The 22,979-nt window shown below is 45.3% G+C and overlaps 1 protein-coding gene across 1 annotated transcript in view; it reads right to left on the reverse strand.

Annotated features, from left to right (window-relative positions):
• The window catches only part of LOC124775374, a 607,101-nt gene that overhangs the window by 372,556 nt on the left and 211,566 nt on the right, over positions 1 to 22,979 (reverse strand). The window contains exons 12-22 of the mRNA XM_047250212.1: positions 21,541 to 21,663; positions 21,304 to 21,438; positions 19,937 to 20,170; positions 18,073 to 18,597; positions 17,808 to 17,993; positions 15,193 to 15,444; positions 13,319 to 13,546; positions 10,746 to 10,952; positions 7,855 to 8,148; positions 5,088 to 5,333; positions 1,506 to 1,698 (exon numbers count right to left, since the gene is read on the reverse strand). Coding sequence (XP_047106168.1) covers positions 1,506 to 1,698; positions 5,088 to 5,333; positions 7,855 to 8,148; positions 10,746 to 10,952; positions 13,319 to 13,546; positions 15,193 to 15,444; positions 17,808 to 17,993; positions 18,073 to 18,597; positions 19,937 to 20,170; positions 21,304 to 21,438; positions 21,541 to 21,663 — 2,623 coding nt within the window. The remainder of the gene's footprint in view (positions 1 to 1,505; positions 1,699 to 5,087; positions 5,334 to 7,854; positions 8,149 to 10,745; positions 10,953 to 13,318; positions 13,547 to 15,192; positions 15,445 to 17,807; positions 17,994 to 18,072; positions 18,598 to 19,936; positions 20,171 to 21,303; positions 21,439 to 21,540; positions 21,664 to 22,979) is intronic.

Consider the following 22,979-nt stretch of genomic DNA (forward strand, 5'->3'; position numbering starts at 1 on the left):
TTTTGTTTCTTTCTTAGTGATTAATCCATTTCCTCGTTTGTTTTTATTTTTGTCTCTCTCCGCCGAATGTGTTCTTTTTCTACAGTTTCCCGATTTCTTGTCGTCGTTCCGTATTCGAAATAACTTCTCGTCCTTCTCTCTTCTAACGTTCCTGTGGTTGTTGTTTTAGAGATTGCAGACTGAGAGAAATCTTTATTGTATAACTTCACATGGTATAGTTGAGGACCACGTGTTCTTATTCTCCAATATGAATTTTCTTCGTCTCGATCGCAAATTAAAATTATGATTGTCGGTTTCTAACGTTAAATTATCATCTTCACAAAAAACTTAATTACAACAGTAACACGTCGCAAGCAGCGTATGCACATGCTATGTTACTAAAACTGCTGCTGCCCGTGAAGGGAAGGAAAGCTTTAATTTGCCACCAATTTGTAAGACAAATATAATATGTATGCGGATCTTTATGGCTGATGTATGTGTGCGTATCCTGTTCCGTAACCGGTCTTTGTGGCCGATTACAGCTCTTTAAACGCTTGCTCGCTTGATTGTGTCTACTGGATCTGAAGTATTTATTTATTTATTTCATTAACTGTACATAATAGCCCACCGCCTTGAAATGTAAGGTGGATCGGATGCTTCTGAATCTAATAGCAAAGACTTCTCGTTGTTACAGTCTTACTGGTATACAGTTGTTAATGCTTTTTTTTTAAATAATGTAAAGAACATAATATTAAAGATTTCTCTGAGATTACATTGAATTGAATGCTTAACAATTGTTAAAATGGTTCCATATAATTTGTTATTACCTAGTTGATGAGAATACAATTTATGCAATGTAAGTGTCAAAGAAAAAGAAAAAAAAAGAAAATGTAACACAATGAGCGTGGTTAAGAATAATTTGTAATATATATATAGGGAAGTGATACGCTATATTTGGATGAGTAATACAGTCTAAGTAGCGTGTTGTTTAGTAATGGCCTATTTCTATCTATTTCAGATGAGAAGGTCTCGGTACAACCTCGAGCTATTCTCATCTGAAATGGTTTGCGCTAATGTATGTTTGCACAGATTATACAGATTAAATGCTGATCGAGCGCTTCATACATGGAATACATGAATTTCTGCTTCATATGAAAAATACAGTTATGTTAAAATCTTCTGGGTTATTAGGCCGCGTCATGTTTCTTCTAAAATGTCCGACGTTTCGACCCCTCTGCTGGGATCTTCCTCAGGATCTTTTGGTATCCACTACTGCTAGAAGTAGTAGTGGACACCAAAAGATCCTGAGGAGGATCCCAGCAGAGGGGTCGAAACGTCGGACATTTTAGAAGAAACGTGACGCGGCCTAATAACTCAGAAGATTTGAACTTCAGCGACAACGGCCACGGAAGCCTGCAGTCTTACATAAATACACTTATGTTTATAACTTGTTAGTTGAAATAGAATATAGTTGATTGGTACTTGATCTGTAGTACAGGGAGCAGAGGTAGGAGAGAGGGGCTCACCCTGGCGGGCAGGGCACGTCGCGGCCGCACTTGCAGGTGGCGGGGTCTGTGCAGGGCCCCGGCCGTACGCGCAGGCACACGGCGAACGGGTTGCCGGCGTAGCCCTCCTGGCAGCGGCAGTCGTAGCCGCCCGCCGTGTTGATGCACACCGCGTGGGCGCCACACGCTCCCGCGCTGCTGCACTCGTCCACGTCTGTCGGCAAACAGGGCAGCTCTATCACAACAGCACGGCGCAGGCACAGTTTACTGCAAGTCCACTCAGACTACATCTTCAACAAGAACGCGCTACTACGATATCTTGAAAGGACCTGCGGACTCAAGGTTCATCCTTGGAACAAAGAAAATAGTGGATTGCTGCATGGTCCGTCAGGGGGAGAGCTACAGGAGCACTGCTTTACGTGTATTGGGAAGTAGTCTCAGACTATAGCTTTAACATACAACATACACTGGACAGAAACTATCGGACTGAAATAATATCCTCTGTAACCTTACCTCCCGTAACTGAAAAGCCCATTCTATTCTCAAAATTTTGCTCTCAGTTTCTCTGCGCTGGTATTTGGGACGCTCGTATAATTCAGATAGGCATATACAAATGGGGTGGATACAACCGGTAGTGAAATTTCCCGGGTGGTTAACGAGTGATCGAGACTGATATTATATGAAAGATTTAACTTCCTGCATCGTATCGCACCTCCACAAATAAGAATAGTGTGGGAAGACAACTGTAAATCTCAACTGAATCCACCAGTTTATTGGACAGCGACCTTGATCCAAAAGTTCTTGATGCAATAGTTTACCAACAGCCGTATATATTGTAGAAGTTTATTTTATTTTATGAAGTATGTGCTGCTACCAGTTTCGGCATTACATTGATGCCATCTTCAGGCCCCACTCGTCATAGTCGTAAAATTGCTATACACGGAAGGAGCCATATAACTGGATCCGTGAATCAATTCGTCCTGCAACAGCTCTTGGTGGCCAAGCGACACAGACTGAATGTGGCATCAATATAATGCCGAAACTGGTCGCACATAGAAGTTCATAAAATAAAATAAATTCCTACAATACATACAGCTGTTGGTAAATTATTGCATCAAGAAGTTCATGCCAGCCGTCGTCCCACGATCCATAATGGATCAACGAAGATTTGATCCAAAAGGTCAAGTACGAGGACAAGAAAAGTTTCCACGATATCTCCAGTGTCCTGGACAAATCACTGACAACAAGACGTCTACATCGATGGTGAAGCAGGACATCGCAAAGACTGGATATCAGTTTTAAATCTCCTTCCTCATGACGTAAAGCGGACTGGACGTTCTGGAAACAGTGCCTGGCCTAAGTAAGGAGTGATATTGGCTGTGCCTGCAAGTAGTTATAATGTACCCCACCCCAATTTTATCTGTCAGCTGTGCTCTTTCAAACGCACAATTCTAAACGTGATACTGATATCTATTTATGGGCTGACTTTCTGACTGCTGTATTTGGGATACACGATTTTTTTGTCTTTCTGACGTACATTTTTATAACTTGTAAATTTCAGCAGGAAGACTCGAAAACAGAAATTGTTACATGTAAACATAACTTCGAATATCTGGAGCAGTCTCAACCAAACGTGGTACTTGAAAAAAATAATTTGTTGGGACTTGGATATTGCTAGCTCTCGCTTCTTCCCCAACAATGCGTGTCACGTATTGGCGTTTGCCACGTCAGAAACGGTGCCCATACTGAGCACCTGTAATGCGAGTTAAAGACTAGGAGAGAGGCTCTATGCGCTGATGTGTACCTGTTTTCCGTATGTCTTCTATTTTTTTAAAAAATTCTTTATTCAAAGCTACAAATGATACATGATTAACCCACTACCTAACTACATTAGGGGCGCTAAGTTAACATTCACATTAAAATTAGTGCAGCTAGATTATTATTTAGTACAAGTGTGTTGATACTTCTACTGCTGTTCCACTATGGGCATTTCCAAGTTTTGCTACTATTTAATACTACATGTTTCTTTGATTTACTAAGTTACCTATGCGATTAATTTACTAACATCTATTTCCATTTCTATACTACTTTGTACAGTACTTGTAGTTTATGGCTAGTTTCTTTCTAATAACCCTTTATGTGACATCCTTAGTCGTGTTGGAAAACGAAACCGCGAAATTATTTTTTTTTTAATAATGTTACTGCCAGAATTAATTTCTTTCACTCCGAAGAATTGAAATGGTTAAAATAGTCGTAAACGACCGACGTTAGCGAATAATCCATAGGCTTTCGTGTTGGCGACAATCCCGAAGACATTTCACCCTTTGGGTTTTTTTGCTGATAGGGATGGGGCTGGAATGAAGATAACTTAAAAGTGGTCGAAAACGCCAAATATTAGTGTCAATAGTGTTTAGCGTTGTTAAACTGAATAGTAAAAGTCCTAATGAGAATTGACTGAGAAGGATGGGTGTGTGAATAGGAAGGGTTGGAGATGCAAAGTGTGGATTGTGTGTAACGATTTCAGCCACACGTAGTACAGGATCATTTAGTATCTCGAAAAATGCTGTTGGTAGCACATGCCGAAGTCTTCTGAGGCGTCGACTGGTGATGTAGGGGTGGGAATGTGGTGAGATAAAAATAGGTTCTACATCTACACATCTACGTGATTACTCTGCTGTTCACAATAAAGTGCCTAGCAGAGGGTTCAATGAAACACCTTCAAACTGTCTCTCTACCGTTCCACTCTCGAACGGTACGCGGGAGAAACGAGCACTTAAATTTTTCTGTGCGAGCCCTGATTTCTCTTATTTTATCGTGATGATCATTTCTCCCTATGTAGGTGGGTGCCAACAGAATGTTTTCGCAATCGGAGGAGAAAACTGGTGATTGAAATTTCATGAGAAGTTCCTGTCACAACGAAAAATGCCTTTGTTTTAACGATTTCCACTCCAATTCACGTATCATGTCTGTGACACTATCTCCCATATTTCGCCATAATACAAAACGAGCTGCCCTTCTTTGTACTTTTTCGATGTCATCCGTCAGTCCCACCTGATGCGGATTCCACACCGCACAGCAATAGTCCAGAATAAGGCGGACAAGCGTGGTGTAAGCAGTCTCTTTAGTAGACCTGTTGCACCTTCTAAGTGTTCTGCCAATGAATCGCAGTCTTTGGTTTGCTCTACCAACAATATTATCTATGTGATCGTTCCAATTTAGGTTATTTGTAATTGTAATCCCTAAGTATTTAGTTGGATTTACAGTCTTCAGCTTTGTGTGACTTAGCGCCTAATCGAAATTCAGCTGATTTATTTTAGGACTCATGTGAATAACTTCTCACCTTTCCTTATTCAGGGTCAATTGCCACTTTTCGCACCATGCAGATATCTTATCTAAATCATTCTGAAAGGTCGTTTTGATCATCTGATGACTTTACAAGACGGTAAACGACAGCATCATCTGCAAACAATCTTCACGCACATTACCTTGTAATAAACTAGCAATAGTAACTTATTCGTGTGAGCTGGAAGTGGATCTGAATTTCTGCCAGTAAGAGCAGAGTAGTCGCTCTTACGGTGGGAGTAGGCAGACAGAGGGGCTTACCTTGGCAGAGGATGTAGGGGTTTCCGGCGAAGCCCGGCGGGCAGGCGCACTGCATGCCGTGCGGGCCCTGGCGGCAGTGCGCGCCCTGGCCGCAGGCGGCGCTGGCGCACGACGTCTTGCCCTGCGGCGCGCAGCCCTGGTAGGGGTTGCCCTCGTGGCCCGCGTCGCACACGCACACGTTCACCACGCCGTACTCGCAGTGCGCGTTCTCTCCGCAGCCCGGCTCGCAGTGCGGCGGCAGCACGGCTGCAACAAATACACACACGTTAATGCACGTCCACCAGCAGCGGCGCCGCCGGCATCCAGTCAGAAGCCTGTGCGATGAAAGAGAGGTCAAACAGAATTTTACCACACGGAAACATAAAACATTTGTTTAAATGGACGAGGGCTAGTCGGAAAGTAAGGTTCGATTGGGCGCAAAATTGGAAACTACAGTGAAAAATCCGATCAAGCTTTGCTTTGCGCAGATGCTTTGAGTAGTGTCTCTAGTATGCCCGTCGATTGGGTCACGTCGGTCTTTTCAGTCCTGAGATCACAGTAAGCACGCAAAGATGCTAGAACAATAATCTCTTGGACGCGCGGAGTGGCCGCGCGTTTAGAGGCGCCATGTGACGAATTGCGCGGCCCCTCCCGCAGTGGGATCGAGTCCTCCCTCGGGTATGGGCGTGTGTGTGTTGTACTTAGCTAAAGTTTAAATAGTGCGTAAGTCTAGGGACCGATGACCTTAGCAGTTTGGTCCCTTAGGAGTTCACACACATCTGAATATGTTTGAACAATAATCTCTCCCGCCAAGTACGAGGGCCTGGGGAGAGATTTCGCCTGATGTCATTGCAGCCCACATACCTTAACTGCCATGCATTTCCTTCTTAATGACAATATTATGCCGCACCCAGCAAGTGCAATGAAGATAACCCTTCAGCGCTTTCGATGACATGTGTTTGATCACTCGCAATACAGCCCGTAATTGGTTCCCCCTGAGTTTCATCTCTCTTCACCTGAACCGCTGGCTATGAAGTCAACATTTTGGCACGGACAACGAGCTGTTGAACAGCGTAGAGAATTGTCGGAAAGCATACGTGGTTCCCTTCTATGACGAGAGTATTGGAAAGCTAGTACAACGCTACGACAAATGCCTAAGCCAATGCGGTGACTATGTAGGCAAGTAGCTGGATGGAGTAGGTAACTGTTGCAAACAACACATTTCTGATTTTTCACTTTTTTTTCCTTTTTTTCGCGACCTATCGAAACTTACTTCCCGAATAGCCCTCGTGTCCTCATTTCAACCAGTTCAGCTTTATATTAATATCTCTACTATCACATCCACAAATCAATAACGTTTTGTTAAATCCTGTAGTTTCACAATCGCGCTAGTTATTACGCAGGGAAAAATGTTCCTAGGAAACAGAATTCCATTATTAGTGACGGGATTCAGTGGGAACAAGTAATGACGGTAGGTTTTGTAATCCATTACGAAGCTGGCCTGGAGAAGCTTCCGGTAACTATTCACAATCAGATTTGATTATGAATAGCGCAGAACACAGTCAGTAATCTACTTGTAAACTAACTTCCCCTAAAAACGATGTTACTCTGTCAAGCACAATACTCTTCGCCAAATCATTATTTGATTGTAAATAGCAATTACATGGAAGTCTGAGACTGGAAGCACACTGTGGTATATTTTGTAAAGGCGTCTTCTTAGTTACCCTTTTCAGGAGAAGTGATCGGTTCAGACTTTAGACTACCATACTATGCCATTTTTTAAAAATTTTTTTGTGTATCAGAATAGCTTCCAGTCTTTCCCTCCGAAGTATTACTTGGCACAGTACTGTCTTCATTTCCAAACTTACACTATGTTTGACCAGACTATAGGTAGATTGTCCTTGCCTCCGCTGTCGCATTTTCACGCGTAGAAACAAAAGCTCCTCACCTTCTCCCCGATAAACCGGAGCAAAACATAACGGTCTGCCACAATGGCAGTTCTATTGAAGGCACTCTTAAGGCTTCCAGATGTGTTCAGTTAAGATCTTCGACAGAAGATGGTGAATCCACTGGAATGTTGCGTGCCGTACAATGTCTCATCCCCGAGCAAAACGTCTTCCACCGTTGTTCGATATTGGGGCGTCGTGCCATGCACCTGTGTGAGCGACCGCCGAACATTTTCCCCGTGTTAGTAACTTCCCTCACGCAGAAGGGTGCTGGCAGTTACATTAACACAGCGATGAGCAATGTAAAATATACGGTTCGTGGGAATGACTTATAAAGCATATCTGTCTCAGGACATAAAAATTGTGGTCGATCTGGTCACTTCTGATGTGGACGTCCCACATGTTTGCACTTCACCGTAAACTGAAATACAGACCAGTTTGGCCGTTGAAATTGTCTAAAGGTTCTACAATGACTTGTGAGCAGGAGGGATGTTATCATGTGATCATATTGGAAGACTACTCTTTCCGGGCTGTAGCTCCATGTCGTTAAAACGTCATATGCTGTTTGTACATTGCAAGCGGTAGATGACATATTCTATATTTACATTTAACCTATACAGTGGGAAAATGTATTTTGGTCACGTGCTGATCCCAGTGAAATGAAAGGCAAACGATTTAGTTCTGTTATTTCTAAATTAAAAGGCGGTGTGATAGTAACGCGTCGTAATGTTCAACTCATATCAACACTAACGTCGTCACAAGGAAATGAAGAGGGAAGATTAACCATTCACAAATTAAAAGATAGCTGTGCAGTGTGAACCGCGCGTAGCCGAGGTACTCACGCGGCATGCAGATGAGGTCCGGGTTGCCGACGAAGAAGGGGTCACAGACACACTTGTTGGTGTTGCGGTCGCAGGAGGCGCCGACGCCGCAGACGACGCCCTCGCAGCGCTCCTTGCAGCGGCCACCGATGCAGACGCTGGGCTCGGCGCACGGGTTGCTGGCCGAGCAGACGTCGGGCACGCACAGGCCGCCGGGGAACGGGTTGCCGATGAAGCCCTCGACGCACTTGCACGTGGCGCCCAGCGCCGTCACGATGCACTGCGCGCCGCGGCCGCACACCACGCCCTGGCACACTGCGCACCCACAACACAGTCCTCACAGTCTCCCTGCCGTCCGAGGGCACCTAGCCTTGGGAGTTAACTATATAGCCTAATGACTCTTTGTCAATCGTCATTTCATAATCTAGCCTCTCATACGGGACACCTGGCTACCAACAATACAGATGATTGCTCTTCATACGAAAGAAGTAGACAAGTACATTTCAGTTAGTTTCAATACCACAGAATCACCACATGGAAAAAGAAGATGTGACTTTCACGAAATCATGACTAGTTACGATTTCTATCACCTTCTGGCTGCTGTAATTAACTACTCATCGACCCTGAAGCAAAGCTTTCATAACTGTACCGGTATAATTAGCACATTCTGGTATTACTATGAAAGTGGTGGACATTACAATAAGCGTTTAGATCATTATACAGGGTGTCCCAGCAGGAATGGTCAATATTCAGGTACATGACATGGACGATTATTCGAAGCAATAAAGTCTAGCAAATATGGGCTCTAAAATGCGTATTTAACAGCTATGAGCACTTCTTCATGTTCGATACTGGGAAAAAAATGTCTTCTACTGAAAGCGCTTTGCTTTCCCTACTTCTAGAGTGGTACAATGGACAAAAACAAGAAAAAAATGTCCTGTAAAATTGGGCTTTCAAGTGCATTCCCTAAGAAGTATGAGCAATTGTTCATCATCGCTCCGCGAAGCATATCTCTTCTACTGGACAAGTCTTTATAGCCCTTGAGCTATACACTTTAGAGCCGAAGTTTGTTAGGCATTTCTTTCCTGACTTGGTCTACACTATCTCCTCCCAAAATATCGAAGGGAAACAACTTGCAGTAGAAGACATTAGTTTCACTCTATCGAAGATGAAGAAGTACTAGTAGTTCTTAAGATATGCATTATACAGCCGATGTTCACTAGACCTTCGAATAAACGTTCCTGTCATATCCCTGAAAATCCCTCCTGGGACACCTTGTATAATCAGGATGTATTGAATATAATGATGTATTTGTTTACTGTGAGGTTCACTAGCTCCATAATGTGACCAGAGTGTGCCAGTTATACAAGAACATTTACAAAAGTTTTGTGCGGTGTTCAAAGCTTCACGGTAGATGATGACACTGGCTCGCTCTAACAAGCCAGTATGACTTCATCAACCAATAGACGACAGGATTATTGAAACTAGTCACGGACAAATAGACATACTGCGCCTTTTTGGCGCCAATATCATCTTATTGTCAAATATTTGGAACTCCACCTGCACAAAATCAGTTACATGACTCTAAGTTATGAAGTTATAAATGTATTGTGAAAATCTAAACCACGGACAAATGTAGTTCTGAAAATGAAGGTGATGGTCGGTGAAGCGAAGCACTGCAAAGAAAACTGTCGGACCAGCACCGAAGAAGAATCTTTCCGAGGTTGATAGTCATATTGCATGCACTTTCGGTGCGAGGCAGTGTTGGTGCACTTGTTTTGGGGTTCGAGAGCTTCTATAACGTAACAGGATTCTTGCTAGAACACAATGGAATCCTGTCGATGGTTATGCAGTGGAAGGGAAACCCTGATGAAGGGTCTGGCTGAATTCTGTAGGGAGGACACATTTCACATAGGATTTCGTGGCTGGAAATGAAAGTTGCTGTGACAAAAGGTTTGTTGATGCTGGTTGTATGGTGGAATGGCAGGAGGATGTGTTTCTGTAGCTTTGCAGTGTGGCCGGATTACATATTTTGGGAAACTCTGTGGGATAGTTGATATAGCGTTTGCAGGAGTATATCATGTATGTATGTGTTCAGCGCGTGCGTGGAGTGAGAAGCGTTTGGTTCAGCTTATAGATTGTCCGCACTGGGGTTGCTAAGCAAGATAGTGCGTAACAGACAAAGCAATAACACGTAAGATGCGGACTAGCGCTGGCAAAGAGAGCATTGCTCGGCGGAAGAAGTTTAGTAGTGCCAAAGATAGGCCTTTGTTTGAGAAACGAATTTGCAGAGAATACACTTCCGGAGCACAGCACTATATGGAAGTGAATCATGGTCTGTAGGAAGCCTGGAAAAGTGCTTTTGACATGTGGTATTGCAGAAGTACGATGAAAATTAAGTTTACAGATGAAATAAGAAATGGGAACTTTCCGTGCAGCATCGTTGAGAAAAGAAAATACACGGAACAGACTAACTAGAAGAAAGAGAGGGAGATAGGGTATATTGCAAGAAATCAAGGAATAGTTTCCATGGTACTGTGTGAGCTGCAAAGAAAAAGTGCGGAAGACAGAGATCGGAATATATATTTTTTTTTAAATTGAGGATGTGAGTGCTGCTCTGAGATTAAGAGTTTCACACAGGAAAGAAATGCTTGTGGGCAGCATCAGGCTAATCAAGAGACTTATGACCCAAAAGAAATTTTAAGGGAAAAGCAGAAATCCACTTAGAGAGTTGAGGATAACTTGGTCAAGATATTTTGGTGTGGTTGATAGTGTTTATTTTTTCCGGATGAGAAATATATATAATCGCTGATTGCTGTTAATGTAGCAGAGATCCTCTTCACTTGTTTTGTCGTGTTGCCCTACTGTGTTACGGCAGAGTGTGTGGGTGTAGAGACAGAATGGGTGCATACCTGAGACGCACTCTCCGTTGGCGGCCTCGGTGTAGCCGACGGCGCAGCGGCACCAGGCTGCGTGGTTGTCGGCCTCGCAGTAGGCGTGCGGCCCGCACGGCAGCGTAGAGCACGGGTTGACACATGCGCCGGACACACACGCCAGCTGGCCGGCGCAGTCCGCGTCGCTGCCGCACTCCGCCTTGCCGGCGCCGTCCGCGTTCACACCTGCGCCCACACACATTCACTCCAGTTACAGGTGCCAAACGTCTCACTAAGTATAATGGATAATGCTACAGTAGCACATCACTTTTACATTTTCTTCTTTTGACTCTTCCTACTTTCACTAACCACTCTTTCGTGAGCTTTTGGTTTGTGCTGTTTGTTCGCTGAGTATGCACAAACCTTTGACAATCAAATACTGCAGTGAAGTCTTACAATTTTTGGAATATATGTTTCTTCACACACACACAACCACACACACACACACACACACACACACACACACACACACACACACACACACACACATGTCATGTGCCATGTTTGACGGCGGATGGGGACACAACTTACAGCCAGTATTTGTTTCCTCCGACAGTTTTGCCCTGTGGTTGACTTCACCCTCCTACACTCTTTTGCTGTAGTTACTGCATCTGATCTATGAACGACTACGCAGGGCGATTCCGTGATGACGGAGAAGAGTAAATGTATCAAGGAACCCTGGTCCTAGACGACAGAGTCGGAAGATGTAGGCTAAAATCGTTCTCTTCCTTCTAACAGTCTACTTCTTCAGCTGAAAGCTCTTTGCTTTTCATATTTTGGAAGGAGGTAGTACTGACCAAAACAAGAAAAAACACCAGTAAACATAAGCTCTAAAGTGCACACTTTAAGAGCTATGAGCACTTGTTCACCTTTGCTTCTGTGAAATACATATCTTCTACTGAAAATATCTCCTATGGTACGTGTTTTAAGACCCCATGTTTACTAGGCTTTTTTTCTTCTTTTTGGGCCATCTAGCTTCTTCAAAAATATTGAAAGCAAAGCGCTTGCAGTAGAGGAGATCCACTGTTAGACGTATCAGGAGTTTCGTTTAAAACTTTCGACTTTGTTGTTTCCGGACCAAGGTCCTTTGTCTCACAGAGATACATGTACTATTCTCCATCACCATCACGGGATCACCCTGTATATCTCCTTTTACCGATATGTGGGGTATGTGCATTGGTTGCGTTTTCAGTATTTTGAGCATGAATATGGTTCAGTATGTTCCAATGCTACTGGTCTGCGCGTTGGTTAGTCTTCAAGTAAATACCATTCACTTAAGACTCTGTACCATGAATAAACGTCCAATGTCATCAACAGCCTGCGTGGCAGTGATATTGTTCAAACTGATTTTCGGTTCGGTTCCAGAGGCTGAGTAGATCCCATTTGTTGACTATCCTGCCCCAGAAGCTGCTACGTACTCATTGTAAACAGCTTCCCCTTCCAAAAATCTCCTACACTATCAGCGGGAATCGACTCCGCGCTCCCAGTGTCAGTAACTAGTGACGCTAGGTAGTTGACCATGGAGACGTAAATAGCGTGGGGTCAGAGAAATATAGAGCGTCCGAGCTAAACATGTAATAATATATAAACTGTAGTAACTTTAGAATTAATTGAAATATTTATGAACGGTACATCTCTACAAACATGGTAAATCAAAATGTTTCATTGTTTTTTTTCCATATCTAATGCAGCAGGATGTATGCACTATAATGGCGCGACAGACCTTTAGTCTGTATTCCACTTCTTTCCAAGCGTTTTGCAGTACTGCAGACGTGACATTTGCTATAGCTGCGCGAATACGATGGCGCAGATCCGATAGATCACGAAATTGATTCTTGATAAACCTCACAGAAAAAAATGAAGTGGCTCCATGTCTGGACGTCTAGCGGCCCAAGAACTCGATGGACTACCTCTCCCAACCCAACGATCTAGGAGCTGATGATCCAAGAAATCCCTCACAATGATGATCCAAGAAATCCCTCACAATGTTCGGAAAAGTCTACTTGCTTGCCAGATTGACCTGTGAGAGATACGCTGAAGAGACGTACGGTTTAATTCAACAGTAGCCTCTGGAACTGGCGTGGTGGCCCAATACCGAAAGCAAAATACCAGTTTCTCGAAGTCGTTTGTCCCATTTCTTGATTGCTACATAAGTAGGAACTTTGTCAGGTGATCGCAGTCCTTACGCCGAAAACGACATTGTGCCAGGGTCACAGACTTGAGCTCCGCGAGAGAAAGCACACAGAACACTTTCTGCTGTAGAGTCCATATGGCTAATGTCACGCGTTTACAGGAACAAAGCAGTTACGCGCATGCACAAGCGGTACTAACAGCCGGAAGCAAACACAGAAAACAATCTGAGTTAGCGTACTTGTGGAAGCAGACCACCAATACGTATCTCAATTACGCCTCGATTTATTACATTTTATATTATTATGTGTTTAACCCGGACACTCCTTATAACAAGTACATGATTCGTCAACTGTAGTGCTGAAGAGCTTTGTGGATGTGTTCTTCCATGTTATCTGGTGATGTATTCGTAAGGTACTCACATCCGGATCGGTAGGGGTCGCCGGTCATGCCCCTGGCGCAGACGCACTTGAAGTCGCCCTTCACGTTGAGGCAGTGCGCGCCGTAGGCGCATGGGCTGTCGGCGCACTCGTCCACGTCGGAGCAGCCGGTCAGCGGGTCTCCCTTGTAGCCCGGCTCGCACATGCAGCGCGGCGGGTCGCTCGGCGTGCACTTGGCGTTCAGGCCGCACGGGAAGCGCTCGCACGGGCCTGCCGCACACACACACACAGGCGCGTGTCACACATAACAGCTACTTACTACCTGAGTAAAAAATTTTGACTAACTACCTGTTATGACCACAAAGAGCATCATTAGGCCCATAAAAAATGGTTCAAATGGCTCTAAGCACTATGGGACTTAACATCTAAGGTCATCAGTCCCCTAGAACTTACAACTACTTAAACCTAACTAACCTAAGGACATCACACACAACCATGCGCGAGGCAGGATTCGAACCTGCGACCGTAGCAGCAGCGCGGTTCCGGACTGAAGCGCCTAGAACCGCTCGGCCACCCCGGCCGGCATTAGGTCCATAAAAGTTGGAGGCAGTGTGTTGTGCTTAGGTAATGATGGAAATAATAAAATGTAATCCAAATCGTGCTTTTTTAATCATATCCGCTGGTAGAAACTCATTTGGCGTCGTAGCTATAGCACCAACAGCCTTGCCGCAGTGGTAACACCGGTTCCCGTCATATCACCGAAGTTAAGCACTGTCGGGCTGGGCTAGCACTTGGATGGATGACTATCCTGTCTGCCGAGCGCTGTTGGCAAGAGGGGTGCATTCAGGCCTTGTGAGGCAAACTGAGGAGCTATCTAATTGATAAGTAGCGCTTCCAGTTTCGTAAACTGACATACAGCCAAAAAATGGCTCTGAGCACTATGGGACTTAACATCTGTGATCATCAGTCCCTTAGAACTTAGAACTACTTAAACCTAACTAACCTAAGGACATCACACACATCGATGCCCGAGGAAGGATTCGAACCCGCGACCGTAGCAGTCGCGCGGTTCCGGACTGAGCGCCTAGAACCGCTAGACCACCGCGGCCGGCTGCATACGGCCAGGAGAGCTGTGTACTGACCACATACCCCTCCCACAACCGGATCCAGTGACGCCTTTGGGTTAAAGATGACACGGCGGCCGGTCGGTACCGCTGGGCCTTCATGGGCTGTTCGGGCGGAGTTAATCGCAGCTATAGTGGCCAACGCCAGTCACCGACATCTTTTGACTGCTACGATTATAATGGCACACGATTTTCTGTCGCCGGATATGATTATAGAAGAACACTTAGATTACATTTTATTACTGTCACTGTATAGACTGTGCGGTTCTAGGCGCTACAGTCTGGAGCAGAGCGACCGCTACGGTCGCAGGTTCGAATCCTGCCTCGGGCATGGATGTGTGTGATGTCCTTAGGGTAGTTAGGTTTAATTAGTTCTAAGTTCTAGGCGACTGATGACCTCCGAAGTTAAGTCGCATAGTGCTCAGAGCCAGTTGAACTGTATAGACTATGATTAACTGCACCTCTTTGATTTTTTTTATTAACTTGATGAGTGATCGAAACTGGTAACGAATAGAATATTATTATTGAAGCAGTAGCTCATCCTGACGATCATAAAGTTCTTTAAATATTAATAAACTGTTGCGCACCATCTGCATAAATTTTCAGCAGACTGTTATATCTGGATTGCTCTTTTGTACCGCAGTAAAAGCACGATGACAGAACGATGATGCGCCTGCGTTGTATGCACAGTAAACATAGTAGATCGGCAGCAGCATTAATGGACTAACTACTCGGCCAGATTGGCCAGCTTTTATTTCTAGGAGCTGCAGATGTCCAGCTACGAGTACTCACTCTTGCACTTGTTGCCATCGAGCGGGTCGACGAAGAACGGCGGCGGGCAGACGCACTCTCCCGGCTGGACGCACTTCTCGTTGGCGGAGCAGTCGGCGTGGCTGACGCAGCGCACCTGGTCCGGCGAGCAGACGCCGTTGTAGGGGTCGCCGCTGTAGCCGCGCGGGCACACGCAGCGGTGCGAGCCCGCGCTGTTGACGCACTCGGCGCCGTAGCCGCACACCTGCCGGCCCTCCGAGCACTCGTCCACGTCTGCGCAAGAGACGCTGTCGCTACAGCACGCTCCACTGCCGACACTTACCTTCCGACGCCACGCCAACAGCCCCGCTGTTCGGTGCCAAGTTAAGTAATGAAAGCTGTCTCGAATGAAAAACAGCCCACAGTTGCACTAAACCAGAAACCAGGGACAAGGTTTAAAATAAACATAATTTAGTGCAGCTGTGGCCTGCTTTTCATTCGAGATAATTTCGTAACGGTTCCTGTTGTCACTGCCATCATGAAAATAATGTAATTAAAAGTGCAAAATGTGGACAGTGCCTGTCAAATGAGTTATCAAAAATCTTACTGTACATATCAGTTAAGCGAAACCATCAAAGAGTCGCCTAACTGATTACTACAAGCTACCTGGGATATACAGGGCGAATTTTCAATTTCGAAGGGCCTGGAACGTCACTTGCAAGGAGGAAACATAATCTGCAGACGGAAATTCTTCTTCCACTTATTTGCCAAAAGTTTAATCAATAAAATAGCTTTCGTCATAGGAACGACGATGGAAACTCCTGTGGGCAGCACAGGCGACCACGTGCTGATTTCGAGCAAGGAGCTCCGCGGGAGACTTAGTGGTTCATGTTGATAGTAAACATGGATACGTACTAGAAAAAGCATGCCAAATTTGATCTATGATATCCGAGTACCTTTGCCGGCCAAGCACGGACATAGTACAGCGTTCCTCTTTATATTGTGACCGTTTTACTTTCTTTGCGCTTGTCGTTTGTGAGCTGCAAAAAAGTGGTGATATCTGCTTAAATATAAACTTTCGAGAAACATGTTACATAATTTTCGTTTCTTTTCAGTATTTTCTGTGGTTGGAAGCATCAGTCGCTACTACAGTGCGCGCGTCGCGTCGTAATACGTCTCTGTACAAATAGAGAGAGAGAGAGAGAGAGAGAGAGAGAGAGAGAGAGAGAGAGCGATAGCGAAGCGTGGAATGAATTTTGTTTAACCGTGGCGGCAGTGAGGTGGAAAACATGTTCCATGTTACCAAACAGTATAATGCGTTTCTGGGAACAACAACGAATTGAACTGCATCGGCACTGAAGCATGGCCACATCATGGTCTGGAAGAGAACATCGAACGCCCATCAGTGCTGGTCATGGCATAGCCTCCCATACGATATCGTTGGTTGCCGAATGTTACTGGCAGGGGATTCGCTCATTGTTTCAAAACAGTGCCACCTTCGAATGTGATAAGCTCTATAATAAATATATTGACTCGCTTAAGCTGGATTTACCACCACAACCTAGATTAAAAAACCGTGAACAACACAAGTTCCTGAAGAAGGTCCCAGCAGAGGGTTCGAAACATTGATCGCATGGAAGAAAAATGACGCGTCCTATCTAGAAGATTTTACCTTCAAAATAAATAATGTCAGTTTTTCAACGAAATATTGCGACCATTTTACTATAACTTCTTAATACTCATTTATTTCAGTAGCGCGATTTCGGCTTTCGAGCCATTCTCAGGTACAAACTGTAGAAAAACGTCACTAAATACCCGATCTGCCTGAATTACATGTCGTCGATGAAATATTATAACGCATATGTAGACATATATGTACCAGTGATCTCGTAATAAGATGTAGATGTGAATTAGAAACATTACGCGCTGCCAACATACTTTAACGTAATGTGGCGTGTTAATGATGGCCAATACACTGATGTGGCAAGCGCGACCCTGTTCTTACGTTTGCACTTGAAAATGCCTCTAAATCAGAAAACACGATAGTGTAATAAATAATAATAATGAGCGTATGGCATTGGTGGCCGGGAGACCCCTCGCGGGGCGGTACGGCCGCCGCTCCACAAGTTCTTTAACGCCACTACGGCGAGTTGCGAGGGAATGAGGATGAAATGATGAAAGACACACAACACCCAGTCATCTCGAGGGAGAGAAAAACCCCGACCCCGCCGGGAATCTAACCCGGGTCCCCGTGCGCGGGAAGCGAGATCGCTGCCGCAAGACCACGAGTCACGGACGTGTAATTAATGAATATTAAGAACTTAACAGTCAAATGGCGTCGATGATTTGATTTAAAAAGTATTTAAGGCTGTGTTCACTCCCGAAATTAAAACGATTATATACTGTCCGCGGTCTGGTCTCTTCTGTTTCCGTATGTATGAGAATGTACGTCAAATGATTAATGTCTCACTAAAGGTAGATTCAATCGACCTTACTCGTCAATTAATTCTATAGAGCGGCTTTTTGCCGTTTCGGTCGGAAATCTTCCTTTTTTCCCGAGGACGTAAATAAAATTACTTCCGTGAACAGTATACAAAGTACGAGATAACGTAATGTCTGGGAATGGTCTTTTGAGACAGACAGTGTGTGGTACTGACCCTCGCAGGAGCCATCGTGGCGCGTGCGGAAGCCCTTGGGGCAGGCGCAGTAGCTGACGCCGCCCGCGATCGTGATGCACTCGGCGCCCGGCGGGCACTTCTCGCCTTTGGAGCAGCCCGCCAGCACGCAGTTGCCGTCCAGAAGCTGGTACGGCGGCTGGCACTGGCACTCCAGCGTGTTGCACTCTGCAAGCACACACAGACGGTAACGTACTGATCGAAAACGGGACGCGCGTGTGGATTACATTTGGTAGAGGGCGTTTACCTTCGCAGAGCAGGAAGGGGTTTCCGTTGAAGCCGGGCGGACACTGGCACTCGTAGCTACCGGGCAGGTTCTTGCAGACGGCGTTGAGGCCGCAGGCGGGTCGGTCTCGCAGCTCGCGGCACTCGTCGACGTCGCGGCAGCGACCGGAGGCGGGATCGCGCGTGAAGCCGCGCTGGCACAGGCAGACGCTGGTGCCGGCGTACTGGTCGGCGACGCAGTGCTCGCCCAGCGGGCACGGCCGCTGCTTGGAGCAGGCGGCGGGCGCGGGGCCGTGCGGGCGCGCGCAGCCCGCGCCGCGGTACGGGTCGCCGGCCCAGCCGCCGGGGCACTCGCACGAGAAGCCGCCCGGCTCGTTGCGGCAGACGGCGCCCGGCGCGCAAGGCGACGCCGCGCACTCGTCCACGTCGACGCAGCCGCCGGCGGGCGTCGCCGCCGCCGTGTAGCCGCTGGCGCACAGGCAGCGCGCCGCGCCGTTCAGCAGCAGGCACTGCGCGTTCGGGCCGCACACCACCGACTCGCACGGGTCTGTAAGGCGGACGGTGGCACACTCACAACACGTGCTGCACTGCTCGACGATGCTAACTAGATCTCTTCTCAACTACGGTATTGGGACGTCAAGTGGACCATCCTGAAGGTTCTCCCTTCTGAACTACGATACTGGCACGTCAACTGGATCATCCTGAATATGTTATCGCTGCAATCTACTGACTGGTTTACAGGTTTTTGTTTTCCGGCCGAGTCTAGTTTTCTCCGTCAGGTATCAATTTCGTGGCTCCCTTTTTGAACTATAACCAACAGCTACGAGAGCGTGAAGCGTCCACCCATCACAGTTTGGTTGGACCTCAGACAGCCAGGCACGAAATGTTGCCTCGATACCTGACGAAGACAGTGAGGGATATTGTCGAAATATATCGTACAAAGAAAAAAATGACAACTTTGCTGTCATCCAAAAAACGGACAAACTATTAATTTTGACGCGGAAGCCTGAAGCTTCAAATCCTATTGGAGGAAATAGAGATGCGCCAAGATTTGAAGACTAAGTCGTGTGATTCTCAGCCTGGTGCGAGGATTGCGACTTGGGTGATTTGCATGTCAAGTGTCTCAAGTGTAGCTGTCTGGTGCACTTCGCTGTCACGAGATTGTGTAGAATGGTAGTTTTTGTTTTATCCAGGAACGTGGCACACCGTTTACAGCTTCAGAGTCGTGTTCGGGAAGAGTGGAGTTCAAACATATCTCCTCCGCACAGAACAAGTTTTCACTCTGCAGCAGAGGTTGGCCTGCTATGAAACTTCCTGACAGATATAAAATCTGTGCCGGACCAGGACTCAAACCTGCGACCTTTGTCTTTCGCGAGCAAGTGCTCTATGGACTGAGCTATCCAAATACGAATTATGACCCGTGCTGTTTCGAAGACAGGAGATAAGATACTGGCTATGACACCGGGTCCTGAGTCGTGCTTGGCTAAATCATTCGCTCGAGCACTTGCCGCACAAAGGCAAACGTCTCAGGTTCGGGTCCTGATCCGTCGCACATTTTTATTTGCCGGAGTGCTTCTTATCTCCTGTGGTTACTCAAAATCATCTCCGACGAATGCCTACCTGGGTTTCTCGCTTCTTCAAAAAGATAATTACCTTCCTTGTTCTTGTTCAGTTGAGGCAGTGTTTTAACTCTAATGCTACTGACGTCGACGAGAAATTAAATTTACTGTCGCCACCCAAATACTGTAGAGCAAATGGTCCTTCACTTGATGTGCAGAAACTGAATTATAAGATCCACATGAGACAGACTGAGCTTCAGGAACACACACTCACACACACAGAAGGAGAGAGAGAGAGAGAGAGAGAGAGAGAGAAGAGGTACTCACGCCTGCAGTCTGGTCCGACGTTGGGCTCGGGGCAGAGGCAGCGCTTGTGCGGGTCGCAGATGGCGTTGCCGGGGCAGTCGGCGTCGGCGGCGCACGTCACGACGGCCACGCACTTGACCTTGGGGTCGGGGTCGGGCACGGATCCCGGCGGGCAGCCGCAGCTGTACGAGCCCACCACGTTGGTGCACACGGCGCCCGCTCCGCACGGGCTGCCCGTCGCGCACTCGTCGATGTCTGCGAACAGGCGGCCACCACTCTCACAAACACTCCTCTTCACACACCGGCCCATGCCGCTTCCGTGATTAAAAAGATTGGGAGGCAGCGTCCAGGATATGATGGCGATTGTTTTTATAGCACAAAAGTAAAATTTCAGCACATCGACATCTACATCTATATTCTCCAATCCTTTGTGAAGTCGATATCATAGGACACTTCCCGTTGTACCGTGCATTAGCGTTTTATTCGCCTACCGAGCACGGGAAGAATGTCACCAATCTATTCTTGTCTTCGCAGACCTTAGAGGAACGATTTGTGGAGAGCCGAAGAACATTCCCCAGATTCTCTAATTATTGTATCTTGAAACTTTGTAAGAAGAGCTTCAGGGGATAGTTGACGTTTTTCTTCAATTGCCTCTCATTCCAGCCTTTACAGCATTTTCACAATTGAAAGGAAGGGCAACGATGGTTTCGCGCAACACAAATTTAGATAAAGGGAGTTTATGGCTGACTATCGCCAACGCATATTTTGCTTAAGAACCGCGGAGTAATGATGAGAGAAATTAGGACATGCGTGGAGAAATATATATATTAATTTTTCCGTAGCTCTATTTGCCAGCGGTACAGGAGGTGGAAGAAGTAGTAGTGTAGAAATGACCTCCGCCATGCACCGTGCGGCGGCATTCAGAGTATGCGTGAAGTTCTAGATGAAGATAGATTATGAACTACTTATCAAATAGCCTTCTAGTTCTCTCCCGCCTCACCCTGATTTCTTCACACATGTGCCATTGACTGCAGCTTACTCTCTCGTTAGCCATTTCAAATTCTTCTTGAACAACATTTAACTGCCGTAGATATGGACTGTTACGATATATTTCTGCTCATGTTTTGTCATCAGTTTAATGCCTTGATTATGGTAAGTGACAAAGAAGACAACAACAGTGTCCCGTTTCGTGCGCTGTAAGTATTTATTTAATTAAGAAATAAATGGTTTTCTTGAGGAGTTAGGTGCGAAATGCTGATTTCCCAAAAAATTGTCGATATCTTATGGAGTTAATGATTGTTACAGGACATTACTCAGTAGCATAGGGTAAAGACGCATTGGACTGATAAACAATAGGGTGCAAAAGCAGACATTGGCGCCGTTCTTACCTAGACACTGTTTGAATGCATTTCCAGTAAGTCCGGGCGGGCACTGGCAGCTGAAGCCGCCTGGCGTGTTAGTACACAGCGCATTGGCACCGCAGCGCCCGAAGGGTCCGTTGATCTTGTCACACTCGTCGATGTCTGCGATCAAAAATTCATCAGTAAGTACAACATGTAAAAAAAAAAAAAATCACCAAACAAAAACACGAGTAGACTTACTTCGTGATTTGGTCGAGCACTTACCAACACATCCTGCTGTTATATCCAGTGGATTGAACGACCAGCCGTCCTCACAAATGCAGTAAGCTTCCTGACCGTCAGGTTTACAGAAGGCGTGGTCTCCACACTTGACGTCTTCGCATGGTGCTGCAAAATGAAAATGATATTTAGAGACTCTACATTAATTGGGAGTAGTTAAGTCAACAGCAGAGGTTCTGAACTAGTGCAAGTAACTGTTTCCTAGTTAATGGTTCACGCTGACCATTGGACTGATGGATACAGAATATTTCAGGTGCAACGTGGAACCGTTATTCTGTAAGCCTATAAAATGGAGGTTACAAATCAATTGCATATCATTTACGGCGTTTGGTCATGCAGCTGTTGATTATTTCTCCGATTTATTCAGAGTAATTACTGCTGAATACGACGAAATATTTGTTATTGGTAAGGAAGTAATGAGTAGTTCAGAGTAACAGAAACTCATAGGAGAACTGGCGCAGAAAACTGTATTACCGCAAACCGTATTGCAGTAAAACATAGACTAGGACAACAAAAAGAAGTGCAAAATATGAGTGCTTTCGGATAATGTCAAGAATACAGTCTGATTTTGCCAGTTTATAAGGCGGAAATCCAGTGATAATTAGAGATTTTCATCACAGCCTTAAATTCAGTTTGTGTCCTTTAGTTGCGCCAATTTATGTTTGACTAACTTTAATTCACTGGTATATTAAAAGCTGTTTTGCGCTTTAATATCACAGACATATCACATTTATGTAATTGTAAATATGCTGACTTATTAAATGAGTAGTAAATATAGCACTTTATTGTTGATAATTCGCTACTGAGATTCTGCAAGGAGCAACTATTATATAAGGCAACAATATTTAGGAATAATAAATAATTACGTTAAGATATCTGACTTTTTATAATCTGAGCATATTTTCTGTTAGAGAGAGAAAGGAAAAAATTCTGAATTTAGTTTCATTTGACGTAATTTAGAAAAACGAAGGGACTGCCGTAAAGCAAAATGACCAGACAGATTTCAACCTTGCTCTTCTCAAATACTTTGCCAATCATAACGGTATTTCACCCAGTTTCCAATAGGCAAGCGAAATGTCGCTGTGTTTTCATAAAAGATGCTGTATAACTTTCCGATTCTTTTCAGCATCATCTGTGACTGTATATATGTATGCATACCTTATCTCGTAGCAGAATGTGCACATGCCGTGGAACTGTTTATATTTGTTAAATATTTTGACAGAAGCCCTACCGAAGAAACTGGAAGACATTTTGTGTGATCTATCCACACAGGAGCACTCGCGGAGCGTGTTCAATGGTGCAATTTCATTAGTTTTGGTTATTTTATACACTATATAGTTAAAGACCTGTTTCCCAGTACTTTAAACACATCGTAGGTTAACCATTTCCATCTTGTGATAATATAAATTATTCCATATTACGGA

Source organism: Schistocerca piceifrons, chromosome 1 (genome assembly GCF_021461385.2).
Source record: "Schistocerca piceifrons isolate TAMUIC-IGC-003096 chromosome 1, iqSchPice1.1, whole genome shotgun sequence".
Classification (NCBI taxonomy): domain Eukaryota; kingdom Metazoa; phylum Arthropoda; class Insecta; order Orthoptera; family Acrididae; genus Schistocerca; species Schistocerca piceifrons.